At 54.1% G+C, this 17,122-nt stretch overlaps 6 protein-coding genes across 6 annotated transcripts; 2 read left to right on the forward strand and 4 right to left on the reverse strand.

The window, feature by feature from the left end:
• Positions 1–244: 244 nt before the first annotated feature.
• Positions 245–1,393, forward strand: CCOS01_09342 (fructose-1,6-bisphosphatase; the record flags this gene model as incomplete). Its single annotated transcript, XM_060457501.1, has 3 exons — positions 245–369; positions 424–1,205; positions 1,263–1,393. The coding sequence occupies 3 exons, from the start codon at positions 245–247 to the stop codon at positions 1,391–1,393; spliced, it is 1,038 nt and encodes a 345-aa protein (XP_060312201.1).
• Positions 1,394–1,781: 388 nt separating this feature from the next.
• On the reverse strand, positions 1,782–2,927 carry CCOS01_09343 (uncharacterized protein; the record flags this gene model as incomplete). The annotated part of the gene is made up of 3 exons (XM_060457502.1): positions 1,782–2,076; positions 2,181–2,517; positions 2,579–2,927. 3 exons carry the CDS (start codon positions 2,925–2,927, stop codon positions 1,782–1,784), a joined length of 981 nt encoding a protein of 326 aa, XP_060312202.1.
• A 486-nt stretch (positions 2,928–3,413) lies between these two features.
• CCOS01_09344 (homoserine dehydrogenase) lies at positions 3,414–4,606 on the forward strand (the record flags this gene model as incomplete). Its single annotated transcript, XM_060457503.1, has 2 exons — positions 3,414–3,450; positions 3,546–4,606. 2 exons carry the CDS (start codon positions 3,414–3,416, stop codon positions 4,604–4,606), a joined length of 1,098 nt encoding a protein of 365 aa, XP_060312203.1.
• Positions 4,607–4,735: 129 nt separating this feature from the next.
• CCOS01_09345 (complex I intermediate-associated protein 30) lies at positions 4,736–5,573 on the reverse strand (the record flags this gene model as incomplete). The annotated part of the gene is made up of 3 exons (XM_060457504.1): positions 4,736–4,919; positions 4,977–5,426; positions 5,530–5,573. 3 exons carry the CDS (start codon positions 5,571–5,573, stop codon positions 4,736–4,738), a joined length of 678 nt encoding a protein of 225 aa, XP_060312204.1.
• Positions 5,574–8,278: 2,705 nt separating this feature from the next.
• Positions 8,279–8,593, reverse strand: CCOS01_09346 (uncharacterized protein; the record flags this gene model as incomplete). The annotated part of the gene is made up of 1 exon (XM_060457505.1): positions 8,279–8,593. The coding sequence occupies one exon, from the start codon at positions 8,591–8,593 to the stop codon at positions 8,279–8,281; it is 315 nt and encodes a 104-aa protein (XP_060312205.1).
• Positions 8,594–11,191: 2,598 nt separating this feature from the next.
• CCOS01_09347 (uncharacterized protein) lies at positions 11,192–12,137 on the reverse strand (the record flags this gene model as incomplete). Its single annotated transcript, XM_060457506.1, has 3 exons — positions 11,192–11,305; positions 11,366–11,883; positions 11,945–12,137. The coding sequence occupies 3 exons, from the start codon at positions 12,135–12,137 to the stop codon at positions 11,192–11,194; spliced, it is 825 nt and encodes a 274-aa protein (XP_060312206.1).
• Positions 12,138–17,122: the final 4,985 nt, after the last annotated feature.

A 17,122-nucleotide genomic window follows, 5' to 3' on the forward strand; every position in this document is an offset into this window, starting at 1 on the left:
GCAACATTTCCCTTCATCTACTTATCCTCTACTATCCTTCGGCTTACATCCCGAACCATTGTGTCAGTGCGCAACACTCTTTGTTAGAGCTCCCGTGAACCCCGCCATCGCAAGTGTCAACCCCTCGTCCTCCATTGGAATTATTCCGTAAGTTTTCTCTCTCTGTTCACAAGCTGTCCAGACCATTCCTCCTCTACCATTGATAGCTAAGACTCGGTACCTGTAGACCAAATTCTAGCCCATCATGTCAGCCTACACAACGAACGCCGGTGAACAAGAGACCGAGAAGATCAACACCAACATTATCACCTTGACCCGTTTCCTGACGGAAGAGCAAACCAAGCACAAGGAAGCCACCGGAGATTTCACGTAGGTCTCATACGCGCTTCCAAGCCCCCGTGATAGCTCCTAACGATAGTCCAGTCTTCTGTGTCACGCTCTGCAATTCTCCTTCAAGTCCATCGCATACTACATCCGCCGAGCTACCCTGGTCAACCTGACGGGTCTGGCCGGTTCCTCCAACATCACGGGCGACGACCAAAAGAAGCTCGACGTCATCTCCAATGACCTCTTCATCGAAGCCATGAGGTCCTCTGGCCGCTGCGCCTTGCTCGTATCGGAAGAGGAGGAGGAGATCATCTTCTTCAAGGACGCCACCGGCGCCCGCTATGCCGTCGCCTGCGACCCCATCGACGGCTCCTCCAACCTCGACGCCGGTGTCTCCGTCGGCACCATCTTTGGCATCCACAAGCTGCCCGAGGGCTCCACCGGCACAAAGGAGGACATCCTCAAGCCCGGCTCCGAGCTGCTGGCCGCCGGCTTCACCATGTACGGCGCCTCGACGCAGCTCGTCCTCACCATGAAGGGCGGCACCGTTAACGGCTTCACCCTCGACAACGGCGTCGGCGAGTTCATCCTCACCCACCCGGACATGCGCCTGCCCCAGTCCCGCGCCATCTACTCCGTCAACGAGGGTAACTCGCTCTACTGGGAGGACAGCACCAACAACTACTTCAACTCGTTGAAGACGCCGCAGGAGAACGGCAAGCCCTACAGCGCGCGTTACATTGGTTCCATGGTCGCCGACGCCTACCGTACGTTGCTGTACGGAGGTGTCTTTGCCTACCCGGCGGATAAAAAGAGTCCCAAGGGCAAGCTTCGTATCCTGTACGAGTGCGCGCCCATGGCCTTGGTATTTGAGAATGGTTAGTTGCAGCCTGTTAGACCGATTGAATCACAGCATGCTAACAACATCATCACAGCCGGTGGCCAAGCGGTAGACAGCCAAATGAGGAGAATGCTGGACGTCGTTCCCGAGGGTATTCACGACAGGGCTGGAATCTTCATGGGCAGCTTCGACGAGGTTGAGAAGGTCAAGAAGTTCCACCAGTAAAGTACATTGCTGGGGAAGAACGACTGGTGTCCTCGTGCTACATACCATCTTACACCAAAATGTGGGAGAACACGGCGCATTTCATGATTTACTGAAACCCGGCGGGTGGTTTATTCTTCTTTAATGTGGCGCTTTGGGACAAATGCAATGAACATGAGGATGGCTGGCTACGTGCCAAGAAGGGATTGGATTGAGGATTCCCTGTTGCGAGCTCAAGGATAATTGTCTGGCCGTAGATCGTAACCTTGCGTTGGCCAGGAATAGGATATGCATTGAATTGATTGCACGTTTGAGTCATCTACAGAGTGAAGCTCGCTGACCATTGAGTATATCCCAAATCATGATAGATGCATTGAAGATTATGATGCCCACAGCAGTACCTGCGCACTTAGAAGATCTTGGGGAACAACTTGGGTGTGTTCTTCTTCCACTCCTGGTAGTCCTTGCGGTCACCGTAGCGCTTGTCGTATTTCTTCTCGCTCATGGGCACTCCCGACACCTTGAGGAGAAGGAAGCTGACAAAGGCCGGGCTCACATAGGACATGGCCATCGCAGTAAGTGGCCCGGTGACACCAGACGACAAGCCGAGGGCCAATTGAATGGGTTGTGTCACAAGTACTCCAGCCGACGCAGTCGCGATACCTGTCCAGAGTGACATCTCACCAAAGTAGTTGGGGTATTGGCTACAGAGAGGGTCAGCTTGTGTCTTGTTCTCGCAGCGTCGAAGGGTAGCGTCGCATGCGGTCTTGCAGCACGCGCACCGCTCAGGTGTAAACGCCAGACATACCTAACACTCCACAGACCCTTGGTCATGAACTCCTCGTCGTGGGCCTTTGCGCGCTTCTCGCGCAGCCACTTGCTCTTCTGCCTGTCTGCCGTGATCTCGAATGCGAAGCCAGCGACGTAGACGAACAGGCCAATGGCGTCCGTGATCTTGAAAGCGGGAAGGGAGGCGAAGGCGGCGGCTGGTACGGAGTTCAAAGCGATGACGGGCATGAGACAGAGGGAAACCCAGGTTGCTTGGGCGAACCAGGCGCCTGCAAACTTCGCCGGGGACTTTTTGATCTCGTCGAATCTAGAGTCTTTACCTTCTTCCAATATGCGCTGAAAGAGGTATGATCCGACTGCGGTTCACAATCAGTCAGTTTTTGGCCATCACGCGCGGCTAGAGGAGTGGCATATTACGTCTGACAGCCCAGAACGCGACGGCACCGCTGATGACGACTTGTCTCCAGTTGAGGGCTCCCACGCCACCGGGCTTGGTGAACGCTTCGAGCAGACCAGGGAGCGGTGCTGAACTGGCAACGGCCGAGGAGTATTTGGCACGGAGAGAGGGCAGGTATAAGCTCAGAGCAGTGACGGACAAGTAGGTCAGCGACCCGGAGAAGTCGTAGAAACGTTCATTTTGGGCGACGATTGACGGTACAGCAAAGGCTGCCTGGATCGCATATGCTGCTGAGACGGCGGGGATCAGAGTCCGCAGCAGAGGGTTCTTGAAGTTGGTGAGGTGCAGAAGAGATTGTAGTAGGGACATGATGGGCGATGCTGTTGCGAGGAAACCGCCTGTCTCCCACCACGGTGCAAGATCGGGGACAAGCAACCCTTTATGAGCTACAGAATCGAATTGAGCTTGCTGTAGAGTCAGCCCTATGGCTTTGTATGAAGTCCACTCGGCCGAAGCTCACCCCTGGTGAGACTGGAGTGAATGACGACACGACCTGGCCAAGGAGGGCCCAAGCTCCCTGGACTTCGGTCTTCAGAAAGGTGCGGAATGCCGACATGCCCGTCTGCCGGATGCGGTCGCTCGGTGAGTAGGTCGGTGTTGTCCTCGGTGAGTGGAACACCGACCCCGCACTCACCGACAGATTATCGGGGTCTGAATGACTTTTACCCCACTAAGAGCTGCCCCGCGGTCGGAGGGGCTTCGAAAATGAGTCTATTTCCCAACGTACACTTGCATAACATACTCTTCTGCCAGTACATCTGAGTCAATCGACGAAAGTCAATCAAGCAAGTAACAATGGCCTCCTCCAAGCAAGTTTTCATCGCCATCATCGGTAAGAATTGCTCACCTCTCAAAACAACCTCAAGGCTTTTCTTCCTCCTACTGCACGTGTTAGCAAACTTGGGTTGACCAACCGGGGTGTTACAGGTGCTGGTGGTGTCGGAAAGTGCTTCCTGTCCCAGCTCGAGGCCTTGGCCACTCGCAGACCCTCCCCGAAGCTCAACTTGATCTACATCTCGACTAGCAAGAAGGCCCTGTACGATGCGAAGTACACCCCTACCCCTTTTGCCGGCGCCATCGAGGAACTGTCTCGCGCTTCGCAAGCCCCTCCCCCTCTCCCTCAGCTCGCCGACTACCTTGCCGCCGCCCCGGCCAAGGTTGTCTTAGTCGACAACACCAGCTCCCAGGATGTCGCCGACGCATACCCCGTCTTCCTCGGCAAGGGAATCAGCATCGTGACCCCGAACAAGAAGGCCTTCTCTGGCTCTTATAAGCTGTGGCAGGATATCTTCAACGCGGCCTCGACCTCCGGCGCCAAGGTCTACCACGAATCTTCCGTCGGCGCGGGTCTGCCCGTCATCTCGACCCTCAAGGACCTCGTCGACACGGGTGACCGCGTCACCAAGATTGAGGGTGTCTTCAGCGGCACCATGTCCTTTCTCTTCAACTCTTTCGCTCCGACATCGGGCGCCGGCGGCAAGTGGTCTGCCGAGGTGGCCAAGGCCAAGGAGCTGGGCTACACGGAGCCCGACCCGAGAGACGACCTCAACGGCCTCGACGTCGCCCGCAAGCTCACCATTCTCGCCAGACTGGCAGGACTCCCCGTCGAATCGCCCACCTCGTTCCCCGTCCAGAGCTTGATTCCTAAAGAGCTCGAGTCGTGCTCGAGTGGAGACGAGTTCCTTCAGAAACTGCCCGAGTTTGACAGTCAAATGGAGGAGACCAAGGCTGCTGCGGAAAAGCAGGGCAAGGTCGTTCGCTTTGTTGGCAGCATCGATGTTGCCAGCAAGCAGGTCAAGGTTGGCCTAGAGCAGTTCGACGCATCTCACCCCATCGCCGCCCTCAAGGGTAGCGACAACATCATCAGCTTCTACACGGAACGTTACGGCAGCAACCCTCTCATCGTCCAGGGTGCAGGTGCCGGTGGCGATGTCACGGCCATGGGTGTTACTGCTGACTTGATCAAGGTATTGGGCCAGATTGCTTAAAGCTCTATGTAGCCTTATGGAATGAAATTCACTTGCCTACCCTGACGCCATGAAATTTCTTGGGATGTCAAATAACAATAGTGATTTCCTACCCGCCTTGCCATACAGCTTTGCAGTCGCCTTAGCATCTTAAACTCGTTTATCTCCCCATCCGCAAAGCCAACTCAACCATGATGATGACTTAGCCGGTGCAGGTGCAGCGACATATTCCTTTTGGAACGAGACATCGGAGCCCGATGACTCGCGACGGTTGCTGAAAGCCGCCAGGTAGCCAACGGTGAAGCTGAAATCACCTGACTGGGTGCCAAAGAAGCTGCGATGGTGTTAACAACAGCCGGGGGATTGTTTCGCAAACAGGCTTGCGTCCTACCTTCGCATCATGAAGCTGATTCTCTTGATGTTGGCAATGTCCAGTGGCTTGGCATCAGGCTTGTCCCTGCCTCTGTAGGTTGCCTTGAACTGCTCCCACGGGATCTTCACTTCGCCCTCCTCGGGAACAAAGTCATACTCCCAGCTGATGGTGCTCTGGTCGCGGCCATCCTCTCTCGGAGGAAGGATTTCATCCTTGATAGTGACTGTGTACTTCTTGGAATCGCTCTTCAAGACTCTGATAGCAAGCCCGTCGTACTGACTCAAGTCTAGGTCAAGTGTGCCGAGTGTCCTCTGCGACGCAAATCCTGCTCCTCCCAGAGCGGTGATGTCCAAGTTGCCGAAGAACTCAGCCTTCTCCGGTGACTCGCAGTGCAAATGGGACTGGCTCTTACCGCCACGTACTCTGTCATCTGAATCGGTCCACAGACTTGAGTCCCAGGGGCTGCACCTGATGGTTAACAATGCAATTTCACACGGGAATCAGAAAACGAGGCCGGATGGTCAGGCATGACCACGAGCAACGCTTGTGAAGCAAACTTGGGCACACTGACTTGTCGCCACCGTAAAGGTAGAGCAATTTCCAATCGGGAGGCATGATGTGCGCTTTGGCCGGTTGGCAAAGCTGTGGCTATATCGGCAGTTGCACTGAGGCGTGGGTTCGGAACAGAACTGATGGCACGAAGATTCGAGCTGGTCAATTGGCAGAAAACGGGCCAAAAACCAGTGACGAATTTCAATTATTTGGCGTTAGGGACGGAATTGGCTCCAAAATAGGGCTGTGTCGTGACCGGTCGACGGTGGACAATAGTCGTCGAAGAGCGCGAAGGATCATGACGACCTCATCTGAGCGTTCGCGAGGCTGGTGAGCTCCCACATAAATCCTGGCCAATAGGATGAGTGGGCAGAGGCGTGCAGCATGGCCCCACCAGAATGGGTCCTGGTAGCTATTGTGGCTCAGCAATCTAGTTACCTAAGCTCCCACAGACGTCCTGAATTGTGGCTGTACAACGGCTGTGATGTTCATCCTCCCTCCTTCACATCACAGCGCATACCTTAGTTCAAATAAAGCACCAGTGCCTCCCTATTTACTTCTAATTGCTGCCTAGGATCGATTGAATCCATATGGGTTCGGCTCCGTAATTGGCAAAAGGACGTACATAGTCGTCCTTGGAGGTGGGAGTGGCATCTCGATCGCTGTGTCATTGTCTCAAATTACCCCGAAGCACTACGAAGCTAAGCCTATGCATTTGGAAAAAGGCGGTTTGTCAGAACGTTTGAATCAAGACTCAGACTGTGGAGATCATCACGGCCTGTTCCGCCAAGGAGCCGAGAAGGAAGGCCGAGAAACGCTAGGGCAAATGGTGTCAATCTTCGAGCCAGCCAATTGACAGGATTGCTTACCCGTTGGAGATGGTTGAACGGGTTTTGCTTCACGGCTAAGAACGGTTTTACACGCTATGTCACGCGAGAAGGTTAACTTTAGAATGCAATTGAAACTTCACTACATAGACGATGGTTTGCTGAAGTTGAAATGGTGCGGCTCAGCGCGAGCGACACCGAGGGGCGAGCTGGGCGAGGTCGCGAAGGCGAGCGCGAAACTCAAGTGTAAAATGCAATGACGAATGAGATCAATCTTAGGTTGAGCCACAAGGCCCTCAGTTTGTCTGCGTGTGTTGTGTCAATGTTCCAAAGGCAGCTTTAGCCTCAAGACGGCACGCCGGGCTCAAGCTCATATGTCCTTGAGAGCCTAGCGTGGGCTAAACTCGAAAATAGCTGAGGCTTAACTTAATGCTCGCCTCGACGGATTCGGATGAGCGACACCACTTTCTCATCGTCTTAATTTTCACGATTCATCGCCTCGGTGCGGGGCGTTACGATGTCTGTTTGGGATGATCCGGCTCGCATTTGACTTGGTAGACACGACCAGGTAAGGCAACGTAAGGGGTGTTCCTTGTTGCTGATGGATATTGACATTGATGGTTGTGGGGAGAGCTGCACCTGAGTGGTGTGGTGTATGTTCATCACTAATCACTAACCATTTTCTTCTCTGTATTCTGCAGCTCCCCGACCACCCCTAATGTTGTAAGCAGATCCCAAGAGCTTGTCTTGATTGCGCCCTTGGAGAAGGCATGAAATGACCGTGGACGGATGTTGTTTTAGCGCAGTGACGGGATTATGGGGACGGGCGTTCGAGCTGACGGGGGCCGGTCTTGTGCCCCCGTCTTCTGCCGGATCGGCCCCGAGTGTGTAACCAGGAAGATGGCGGTTCTAAAGACTCGTGACTTAGTAAGACGGGGAGGCGGGCAAGGCCTTTTGACGGCCTAATATGGTTCATGGCTGAAGCCGACTGAGACGGGATGACGACGGTTCCAGATCTCCCCGATGAGTTTTGAGACGAAGTAAAGGGACAAAATCGGGTTGAATATTGGAGTAGGCTGGAGGTCTAGAACGTGCCTATTCAGTCGCATGATTTATCCACTAGTCAACAGTTCATCAAGTATACAACAAACACACTCCAAGTATTTGTCTACTCTTTTCAAGGAACCTTGATCCAAGACTTGGGACTTGGCTGCGCAGACGTGGTTGAATATGGTTGAGCATTGTATCGATGGAAGAAACTTTGGGGTAATGCCTTCTGTTGTTGAACGGCCCCTAACTCCGTCCGATCTTATTCCGGCCCCGGTCCCGATTCCGTTTCCACCTACGGAGTACAGAAGGAAAGCCTGCACATCCCACCGTTCTTCCATTTGTCGGATGATCCTTTGGGACCACTGGAGCCTAAAGGTAAGTACCGGAAAATGTTCAATCTGAGTTATGGATATTTCGGCAGCCATCATCATAGCGACGAATTGCAAGAGTCTACTCCGTAACTTCGGCACCTTTCAAAATCTCGCCGACATATGCAACCTGTCGTACCAGCCTAGGCCGTGCGCAGCGTCACGGTTCACAGTTACTAGTAATAGCGCTACCTGTTTTTGGTTCGAAGAGAGGGAGAGGGAGAGAGAGAGAGAGGGCAGAGACATAAGATGAGGTGGTGGGAAAGTGTTTTGTTCCTCCAAAGGCCGCGACTCTATTTAAAGGACACGCGAAAGTGAGACCTCTAGCGGCATTATTATGCACATTTGCCGGCACTGCGTACCTTAGGTACATGGCATTATTACAGAACAACTCCTATCATGCTGATGGGTTGTACAACTCAGAAGAATATCTCGCGACTTCCAGACTAACGCGAGTACCATGGATTGTTGTCCGGTGAAAGTGAACTGTCCCCGCCCCATCTCGGCCCACAGATTAACTTCCCTATCCTGAGATGCTCGCACTTCGGATGGAATCCTTACTAAGAAGAGGAGGCTCTACTATCGCACGACTTGACACGGCAGTGATGGCACGGGTTGGCAGAAAGCAGTCGGGGCTTAACTCCGGAAGACAAGCTCGCACACGGCACACGCCCCCCCGGGATCTCTCTCTCCCGTCTCTTTCACGGCCACCCTCGAGCCTCTCTGTCTCCTTATCCCGCACTCCCCTCCCACTCGGCTGTCTTCCTCCTCCCTCCAAAAAGATGGCGTTCTGCCGCCCTCGGCGACTTTCCGGCGACTTCCCCCAGTTGAACAACATCCGTAGGCGTTCGGATACAAGACTGGTAGTAGAAACTAGCCCAAAAGTTGCTAAGCTTTTGGAGACTGGCCGTGGTAAAGTTTAGAAACGCCTCCCATAAGTTCCCCAATCTCTTGTAGTCAATCAGTGCCAAGGGGAGCATGGCCTCATCAACAATCTTTACCCCAGACTGACTGAACCGACCGACCGTTTGGGCTCCCCCAATTACACCCCACACCCCCTACTCCTCCTCTTCGACCGACGTTCCAGGGTTTCGCGGCAAAGCGCCTCCAATACGTGCAGGTCAGTTCCCCTTCTGCGTCTACGTTCGAATGCTGTGTCACCAAACCGAACTCGCGGCCGTCCCCCCTTGGCAAACCGGTAAGGATGAAAGTCGTTGGTGACACATCATGCGGTCGCCGGCAACTCTTGCACGCGCTATCAGTCAGTCTTGCTTCTCTCCCCTCCCCTCTTCTCCTAATGCTTGGTCCTTTTTCTGCGCTTGCGGGAGGGGGGGGGGGGTGACAAGAGCAGTACGCAACCTGACAGCCGACTCGAATCCTCCCTGTGTCACCTTGGCCCAGAGCCCGAGTGATAACCCTGGGGCGGGTCGGCCTCTCTCTCTTTGTACGACAATGGCCATGCTTCCCTAATCGAGAAATAAACGCAGCTCGCAGCAGTAGGGAAGGGTGACAAGCGAAGCGGTTCAAATCCCGTACTTCCCTTGGGCCATCCGAATGCCATCCCCGGACCGTCCGCCCAACCATCATCGACCCATGAAGGCGTTGATCCCATGCCATGCCACACCTTGCGAATGCCCTGCAACAGCAGCCAAAGTTCCCTTTTGACATGATGTATTGAGACCTTCTCGACGCCCGGCTCTGCCCTGCCGCCGTGTACGAATTATCCGTATCGTCTTCGTAATATCCGTCCAGACACCCATTTCATGCGCTTGACACGCCGTATTCCCGCTCCATTTGTCATGTGTAAGAACTCTCCTCTCATGCTCCTCATAGAAGGGGGCAAGTAAAAGGCGGCGGCAGGCTGTTCGGACTTTGCCGTGTAAGGCATGCTTCTGAAAGCGCCCTTCCACCCTCCCCTTCTTCCTATCCCGACCCAATGTACCCTATATGAGTTATCTACAGACAATCCTCAGAAAGTGCTATCTTTTGGGACTTTTGGCTGAAGGCCACGACTACCAAAGCCGTTCCACCGCCACGGCGTCCGGCCCCAAGACACGTAAAGGCATATGACGAAGATTCACAAGATCCGACCGGGCTACGGGCGAACATCCGCCCGTCGGGAATTTGTCCAAGGCACAGATTCCCTCTTATTCCGCGAAATCACGTGGGTATTTATTCTACCAGGCTGCACTGGTTTCTACGTTGTTTGCTCGTGAATCTTCCTGATGTCTTCGTAATCTTGTTTCAGGTACTTTTGGGGAGCCTTGTTGTGCGTTATGTTGCGCGTTATGTTGAAGAAAACGGAGGGACGATAGGTATTCTCGCGTATATGCTTTCCGCCCCTCGTTCCCCCCATTCCGCTCTCTCCAGTTGTCTTGGTCTCTGATCCCTGTCGAGTACTCGCTTGCGGCAGAGGCTCATTCGTGGGTGGTACCGCAACATCGTTCATCTCTAGTGTGCTGCTTTGCTCAGGATTGCTGGAATCCCGGTCTTTCCATTTATCGACAATCACCGTCTTCTTCAGAAGTGAGGTATCATGGAAACAATTCCTCCCACAGTTCGGTAAAAATCCTGAAGCATGGTGTCTAAGTTCCTGTCTGCCTCTTCCCCCATGGACGTGTCTTAGTCTCTACGCATGCTACGAATAACCCAGCACCACCCTCATCCTCAACCCCAAAAGGTCTGCTCCTCAAAGTGCTTTGTCAGCTGCCTTGACCTTGGCCAAGACTTGTAGTTTGTATCTCGAGTCTCGAGCTTTGTCCCGAGTCCACACGAATACTAGGAGTTAAGAAACTTTAAGCTATTTTCTCCGCACCCGCCCTCGGCCAGACTGATGTTTAACTCCGCCTTCCCTGCACGCTTCGTATAATCCTACGATACGTATAGTCGTCCACGGCGGGCTGGAACTTGCTGTTTCTCGTTACCAGGCTGTCCCGTCCTATTGCTGCCGCCCTTTCGGCCCCCATACCAACGACCATCTCGTCATCGGACACCTTTCCAAGCACGAACACCTCACAACAGTCAAGGCGGATGCTCCACTCATGTGATTGATATCGTGTTACTTTTTGAGGTTGCTCTCTATAGTAGTACAAAGAATGTTTGGGACAATCTCGTCTTTTAAATTTTGGACTGCCGTATCAAACCTCGTAACAAGACGACCCTCGATGTGATCAGTCTGCCCAAAGTGAAACGCCGTCGCCTATTCCCAGTCATATCTCCGTGAGGTCGAGCGCTTCGACCAATACATGCGATCCGTACGCCCCCGAACTCCTGGCCAAAGCCACGCTGAACATGTGCAAAAGGAAAAAAAGGGGGGTCGTGGATGAAAAAGAACCAAGTGGTGATGGAAACCCAAATTGTGGTCGCCAGAAATGCTACGCTCCGATAGACAGGGATGTTGCATATTCGTTTTTCCTCCTCCTTCGCGCTGCGCTCTCTATTGCTGGATCATGCCAGGAGATCCCGGCATGGAGAGTGGTGTTGTGGGATACTCGTAGCCGGCGTCGGAACAGTTGGCCGAGTGGTCAAACGAGTGTGAGAGCGGAGGAGTCTGCTCATCAACCCATCAGCATCATGTATCGCGGGAAGGCGGTTGTCGCATATAACTCACATGAGGGTTCGTGGGGTCGTAGGAGTTTTGCGCGTTCATGTCCATGCTGGGCATGTACGCGTAGTTCATGTAGGGAGAAAGACCGTCGTCGCTGTGGTACGATTCGCGCTTGATGGCGTCTTGGAAGTGGTTCATGGGCGGTAGCGTGACCGGTACCGTTGCGGCGAGATATGTGGGATACTCGGCGGCAGACATGGGGTACGGTTGTGTGGTGTATGCGGGAGCCATGATCATCTCTTCAGCCGGGGGGTAGGTTGAGTATGTGAGGAACGGAGGAGTGATGGATCTCCCGCGGTCGTCCTCGTAGTGCTGTTGTGCGAAGAAGACCTCGTCGTCGTTGTTCATAGGAGGAGTGAATTGGCCCTGGTTCATGGTCTTTGTTGGTGGGGGCGTCTTTTGTGTCTTGCCCGCCGCTTTGCTTTTGGTGCTCTTGGTTGCCGCGGGCTTCTCGGTGGGGGATGTGCCTTCCTGGCCAGCGCGTCTCTCGAGGTCCTCAAGGCGTCTCTTGAGCTTCTTGCCTGTAAGTCGGTGTTAGTATTTGCGTGCTGGTATCGTTGGGTGGCTATGACTTTGACGTACGGTAGTTGCGCTGGGCAATGCGGTTCTGGATCCTCCTGCGCTCAGCGAGGTCGGAGATCTTGGTCCAGTCTTCATCAGGGTTGGCGGAGCTGCTGAAGGCGCTGCTGGTTCCGTGTCCAGAGTATGCTCTGGGAGCGGGAGCTGTTGCCGGGTAGGCGTATTGGTGATGTTGGGACATGGTGAACATTGACATTGTGAGCGGGCTGTGGTGTTGTCGCGCTTCTTGGTGTAAGAGGATTATGGGGGGGATGTTGGTTCAAGATGTAGAAGAGGAAGCTTGGTGATAGTTGACAAGTCGCAACTTATATCAAGTCTAGATTGTTGGAAGTCTGGATGATGAGGCAAGATGTGGCAGAGGAAGGGGAGAGCAAGCTATTAAATAAAAAGTAGCCCAAAGGCTTCACAGGAGCTCAGCCCGAACCGCCCAGCAAGCCGGGAGCAATGACATGGCTGGCAGCAACGACAGGGCTGGCGGCGTGAGTGCGAAGGACCACCAAGTACAAGCAGGGGTGCCTCGCAGGGCGTGGAGTTGTAACTATGTAGATAGGTTCCACATAGCCTGGCGACCCTACACTAGTACAAGGTATCGCAGCAAGAGAGACGTGCAAGCAGATGAAGGGTATTCGTACAGGTACCGTGCCTTACGCCAGAAGACGAGGAGGGGAGGCAGGGGGAGGGCGTGCGGCTGTGTGGAAGGGGGGTGTGATGTGGTGTGGGTGAAGTGAGGAAGCCTACGAATTACCCATCTCAGGCAAGGTAGGATACCACGATGCCTAGGGATGGAGATGGGGGCGCATGGGAAGGAATAAGGAGGGGGGGAGGGGCAAGAGAGCGAGGAAGAAACAGACCTAGACATAGAGACAGAGAGAGAGAGAGAGAGAGAGAGAGAGAGAGGAGAGGGTTGAGGATACGGGCGTGTTAATAGTAAAGTGAAAGGGGGTGTGGGGGGGGGGGGGTGAAGGGACCATAGGGCAGAGATAGAGCGAGAGAGAGAGAGAGAGAGAGAGAGTGTGTGTGTGTGAAAGAGAGAGAGAGAACGGCAGCAGTCCGCAGACACAAGAGACAAGTGGGTGGTCGAGAAGGTGCCTGATGACCTTTTGGTTTAAACGGAGCAAGCCAAGAGCAACGCCTCGTTCCCCTCTCCGTTTACAGATACTGGGCGCCTCAGTTTCAACGGGAGCTCTTTACGACGGGACGGCTTGGGAGAGAGGTGAGTGTATGCGGTAGGCTGTAGGCTGGCACCAGCACACCAGCACAGGAGAGATGGGCGCACCGGTAAGGGATCAGCTGGGCTGGGCCGCAGCAAGGAGATTTGACGGAGCTGGAAGAGGCCAAACACACACAGATTGACGGCCAGGCTGCAGTCCGGTAGGCGATGAAAGGCGGCAGCACACACACATGCACACTGGACGGATGCTGCGCTGCACTGCATCTAGGCCGGTGGAGGACAAGGTTGGACTCGGAGAGTGTCCAGGCTGGGCGGGGGGAAAGCATGAAGGAGACAGAGAGAGAGAGTGAAAAGAGGAGATGAAGATGGCAATACTCGGTAATGGATGGAGTAGTCTGTTGCTGTGTTGCAGGGGTCGGGTCCGACAGTGGTGTTGTGTTTGAGTGTCATTTTCAGTCATTCTCATTCTCAAAGACATGGAAGAGTGGAAGAGTGGAAGAGTATCCGTCAGGTAAGTTGAACAGAGACGGCGGTGGAGGTACGTACCTTGCATCTCCATCTCGCACTTTCTTTGATGGCTCCACCCGACCGGGTCGAGAGAAGCTGTGAGTGCACCGCGACTGTCGTTCAAGGGTTCGCGATAAGTTTTGAGTCTCCACGTCGAGGGGAGACACAGACTCACACCAAAGAGTACATAGTATGTATCTTTTGGAGTACGTACCATTGCTCATTGGGGACAAGGGAAGGGTGGCACTGGCTCTGACGCTGGTGGCCCGGTACGGAGAACCTACGGATACGCTACGTACTGTGTAGGCACCTTACCTACCTTGCTACCTACGAGGGCCCAGGGGGTGGAGAGTCCTACGACCGGGGGAGGAAAGCAACGCCCATCAACCGCAACTTCCTCACGACTCCATCCAGACTACCTACTGTGTATCCGTACTCCGTACAATGGAATACTCAGCGCGGGGGCAGGGGCACTCGCCTTTGGTAGGTATCCGTAGGTGGCTGGACCTCCAAGGAAGGCGCTGCTCCTCGGGGTTTAAACTGCGGCAGCGGCTGCGGCAGCGGCAGCGCCAACCCGACGGCACCACCAAGCCCCGGGGACTCTTACTTTACGGATACCTTCCTTCCCTTACGAATGCCTCGAATCATCCGACCTTACCTACCTTACTTACCTAAGGCAAAGCAACATTGGTACTTGTCCACTCCTGCTCGCTAGATAATCCAAATCATCCACCTCATATACCAATGACTGCATCACTTGTACGACGAACGCAAAAGGGTTTGGTGTCCATCAATCCCTACGACATCATCTCCATTTCGACGAGGGGACCTAGACAATCGCTGGCGCCTAGCCACTCCTCATCATATGGCATCCTCGGAAACACCCCCGGATGTACTCTATCAAGTTCAGAATTAGAAAACCCCTTCGGGAAGCCAATTTTGTCTACCAATCTTGGGAGAGGCATTTGGGTATTGTTAGAACCCGACAGCACCACCATGATATATCGAGATGCTCAATAATAATAGTAGATAGGCCATTCAACATCGTCCGTGGGACTAAGTCGACTTGGAGGGCTAATACCTTGGTTGGTGGCAGCACGCGGCACAGCAGAAGCATTCTCATTGGCTCTACGGTCACTAGCCTGGGCTAATTTTGCCCACTTGCATTCGTCTCCTTCTATCAATACCTGCGAAATGCTACCTCGAGATGCCATCTCGAATCAAGCGCGTCAAGTCAAAGGCAGTCTGGGTTTACCCGTCTTATTTTGGTATCCATTGTGCATCAATCAATCCATCCTTCATCTTGAAGCTCCAGGCTGGCCAGACTTCGGGTTCATGGATGACGATGGACCAGGTGACAACTGTCGGACTTCCCGCGTCAGTCGGGTCGCCAACAAATCGAATGAGCAATTCGCTCGGTTCACATTGGATGACATAGCGTCAAGGTTTCGCTCCTTTGAGCCAGCTGTCGTGCTTTGTAAGTTGCTCTCGATATATCTCATATGCAGGAAGTTAGGAATAACCTCGTGGACGCCTTGCTCTGCTTCAATGCTTCGACAATAGTCCTAGATTTCTAGGTAGCCAGCCTTTGAGGAAACCAACCTACCATCGAGGACTCACAGCGCCCCACCCACGAAGAACGTACTCACGTACGGAGTACACCCGTACCTACAGTCCTGTACTGGTACCAAGGATCGCATCCCCTGCCAACTTCTGGTGTTACACAAGAAAGGACAGGGCAGGGAGTTCGTACGGATATTGGCGCAGACAGGCTTTATCCCATCCGTATGTGCTACGGACACGGATACAGAGCGACAATAAACACCTTACTCCGTACCTTATGTCCGTCCCGTAGGGCTGCACGCACGCACGCGCAGAGAGATCCCGTTTCTCTCGCCGCCTCCCCCTCGCGCTCATCCTTTGCTCGGCGCCTCTCTCGTTGAAGGATCTGCCAGCGCAGAAGCACCTTGGGGTCCTTGGGGCCCTCGGGGGGGGGGGGGGGTGTTTGGGAAATGGTAAACGGCAGAATGCACAGTTCAGTCCGCGCCGTTCGTCGCCAACACCCGCCTATTCGTATCTAGTCATGCCATGTCAAGCAACAGAAAGGCAGCGCCGCCCTGGCTCCTGGAATTACCTCAGTCTACAGAGAGTACCTTGTCAGCTAAGGTAATTGGTATGCGCTGTTGCGGCAGAATCGCCCTTACCCCGACGCGGGAACTGCTGCCCCATTTGGGGGCCGCCGTTCAGATCCAAGCTTTCGCCTGGCGTTCTGTAGGGCGGCCGATCCCTCCACCAGTCACCACCGCCCACTTGGTGGTGAGCTGTGGCCTTTGGGCCCATTCCAGGCCGCCGTCGCCCAGAATCCATACGCGGCAAGGTACACCTTAAGGTGAAAGTAAGGTACGTAGCGCAGTAGCTAATCTGTAGCAACTTGGGGTTTTTGGGGGGTTCAAAACCACTGCTCCCCAAGCTACCTAGCTCAGCCCGCACACAAGGCCTAGCTTCTCCCAAAGTTCCTCACATAGGGCTAAGATGCATCGTCTTAAACCACCAAAACACTCACACACGCACACACACCTTGAGTTTTGTGGCGGCTTCTCTCTGCCGCGCCATAACGTCCCTCCCGAGATGGAATCGGGTAGGATTCTGTACCTATGCGGCTATGCCTCACACCTTACCTGGCCTTCATCATTGGAACCATCGATGCCACTAGAGACACAGTAAACCATCTGGTAAGTCTCCGCGCCCTGACACCTTAAACTACGCCTATACGGACCAATGTTTGACAAGAACTCACAATGGCATTTCCCGGGCCCAGTGACGAGTGTTTCGTCCTACCTCGGCCAGTGGCTGGTCATCGTTCACTAGCAAAAGAACATGCCGCTGCCGTGGATGAAGGCCATGGCTCCGTGGCGAGCTCTCAATATTCTGATACAGAGGCACCCCTTGTCAATTCAAGGTGTGCTTGGCAGATCTAGATGCTCCACGTCAATTACCCCCCACCCCCTCCCCGGACAACGACCGAAATCTTCTCTTGGGGGTTAAGATATAGTCTCCGACCCAAACAACGGACGAGCTCTATTGCTCGTGTAGTTGAAGTGTGGTTAGATTGGCTTCTCTTGCGCGGGCGCGCGCACTCGCGCAGAATGAGTCCCGAACGGGAGATGGCTAACCAAAGGCGTACCATGCAATAGAGTTGACACTGGCGGCATTTGCTGGGTTCGAAGGATCATCGGCAACGACCCTGCGCCTCACAGGTGTACCGTCCTAGTGGAGGCTCGAAAAGGGCGAGCGCAGATCCGCATGGACGTTGACGGTCGAGCACTGCTGTCTGCTGCTCCCATTGACATAATACGTCCCGAGAGGCGCGGGCTAGTTGGTTGGCACGGCTGGTTGGTAATCCGAATGAGGTCGTGACCAGGTCCGTGGGCAAGCAGTGTGCCCGGGAAGATGCTGTCAGAAGGTCGGACGGTGCAGTGGCTATTTCTTCAGGCTAGCACCGT

Source organism: Colletotrichum costaricense (assembly GCF_030867565.1).
Source record: "Colletotrichum costaricense strain IMI 309622 chromosome Unknown Scaffold_9.1, whole genome shotgun sequence".
NCBI classification, from domain to species: Eukaryota; Fungi; Ascomycota; class Sordariomycetes; order Glomerellales; family Glomerellaceae; genus Colletotrichum; species Colletotrichum costaricense.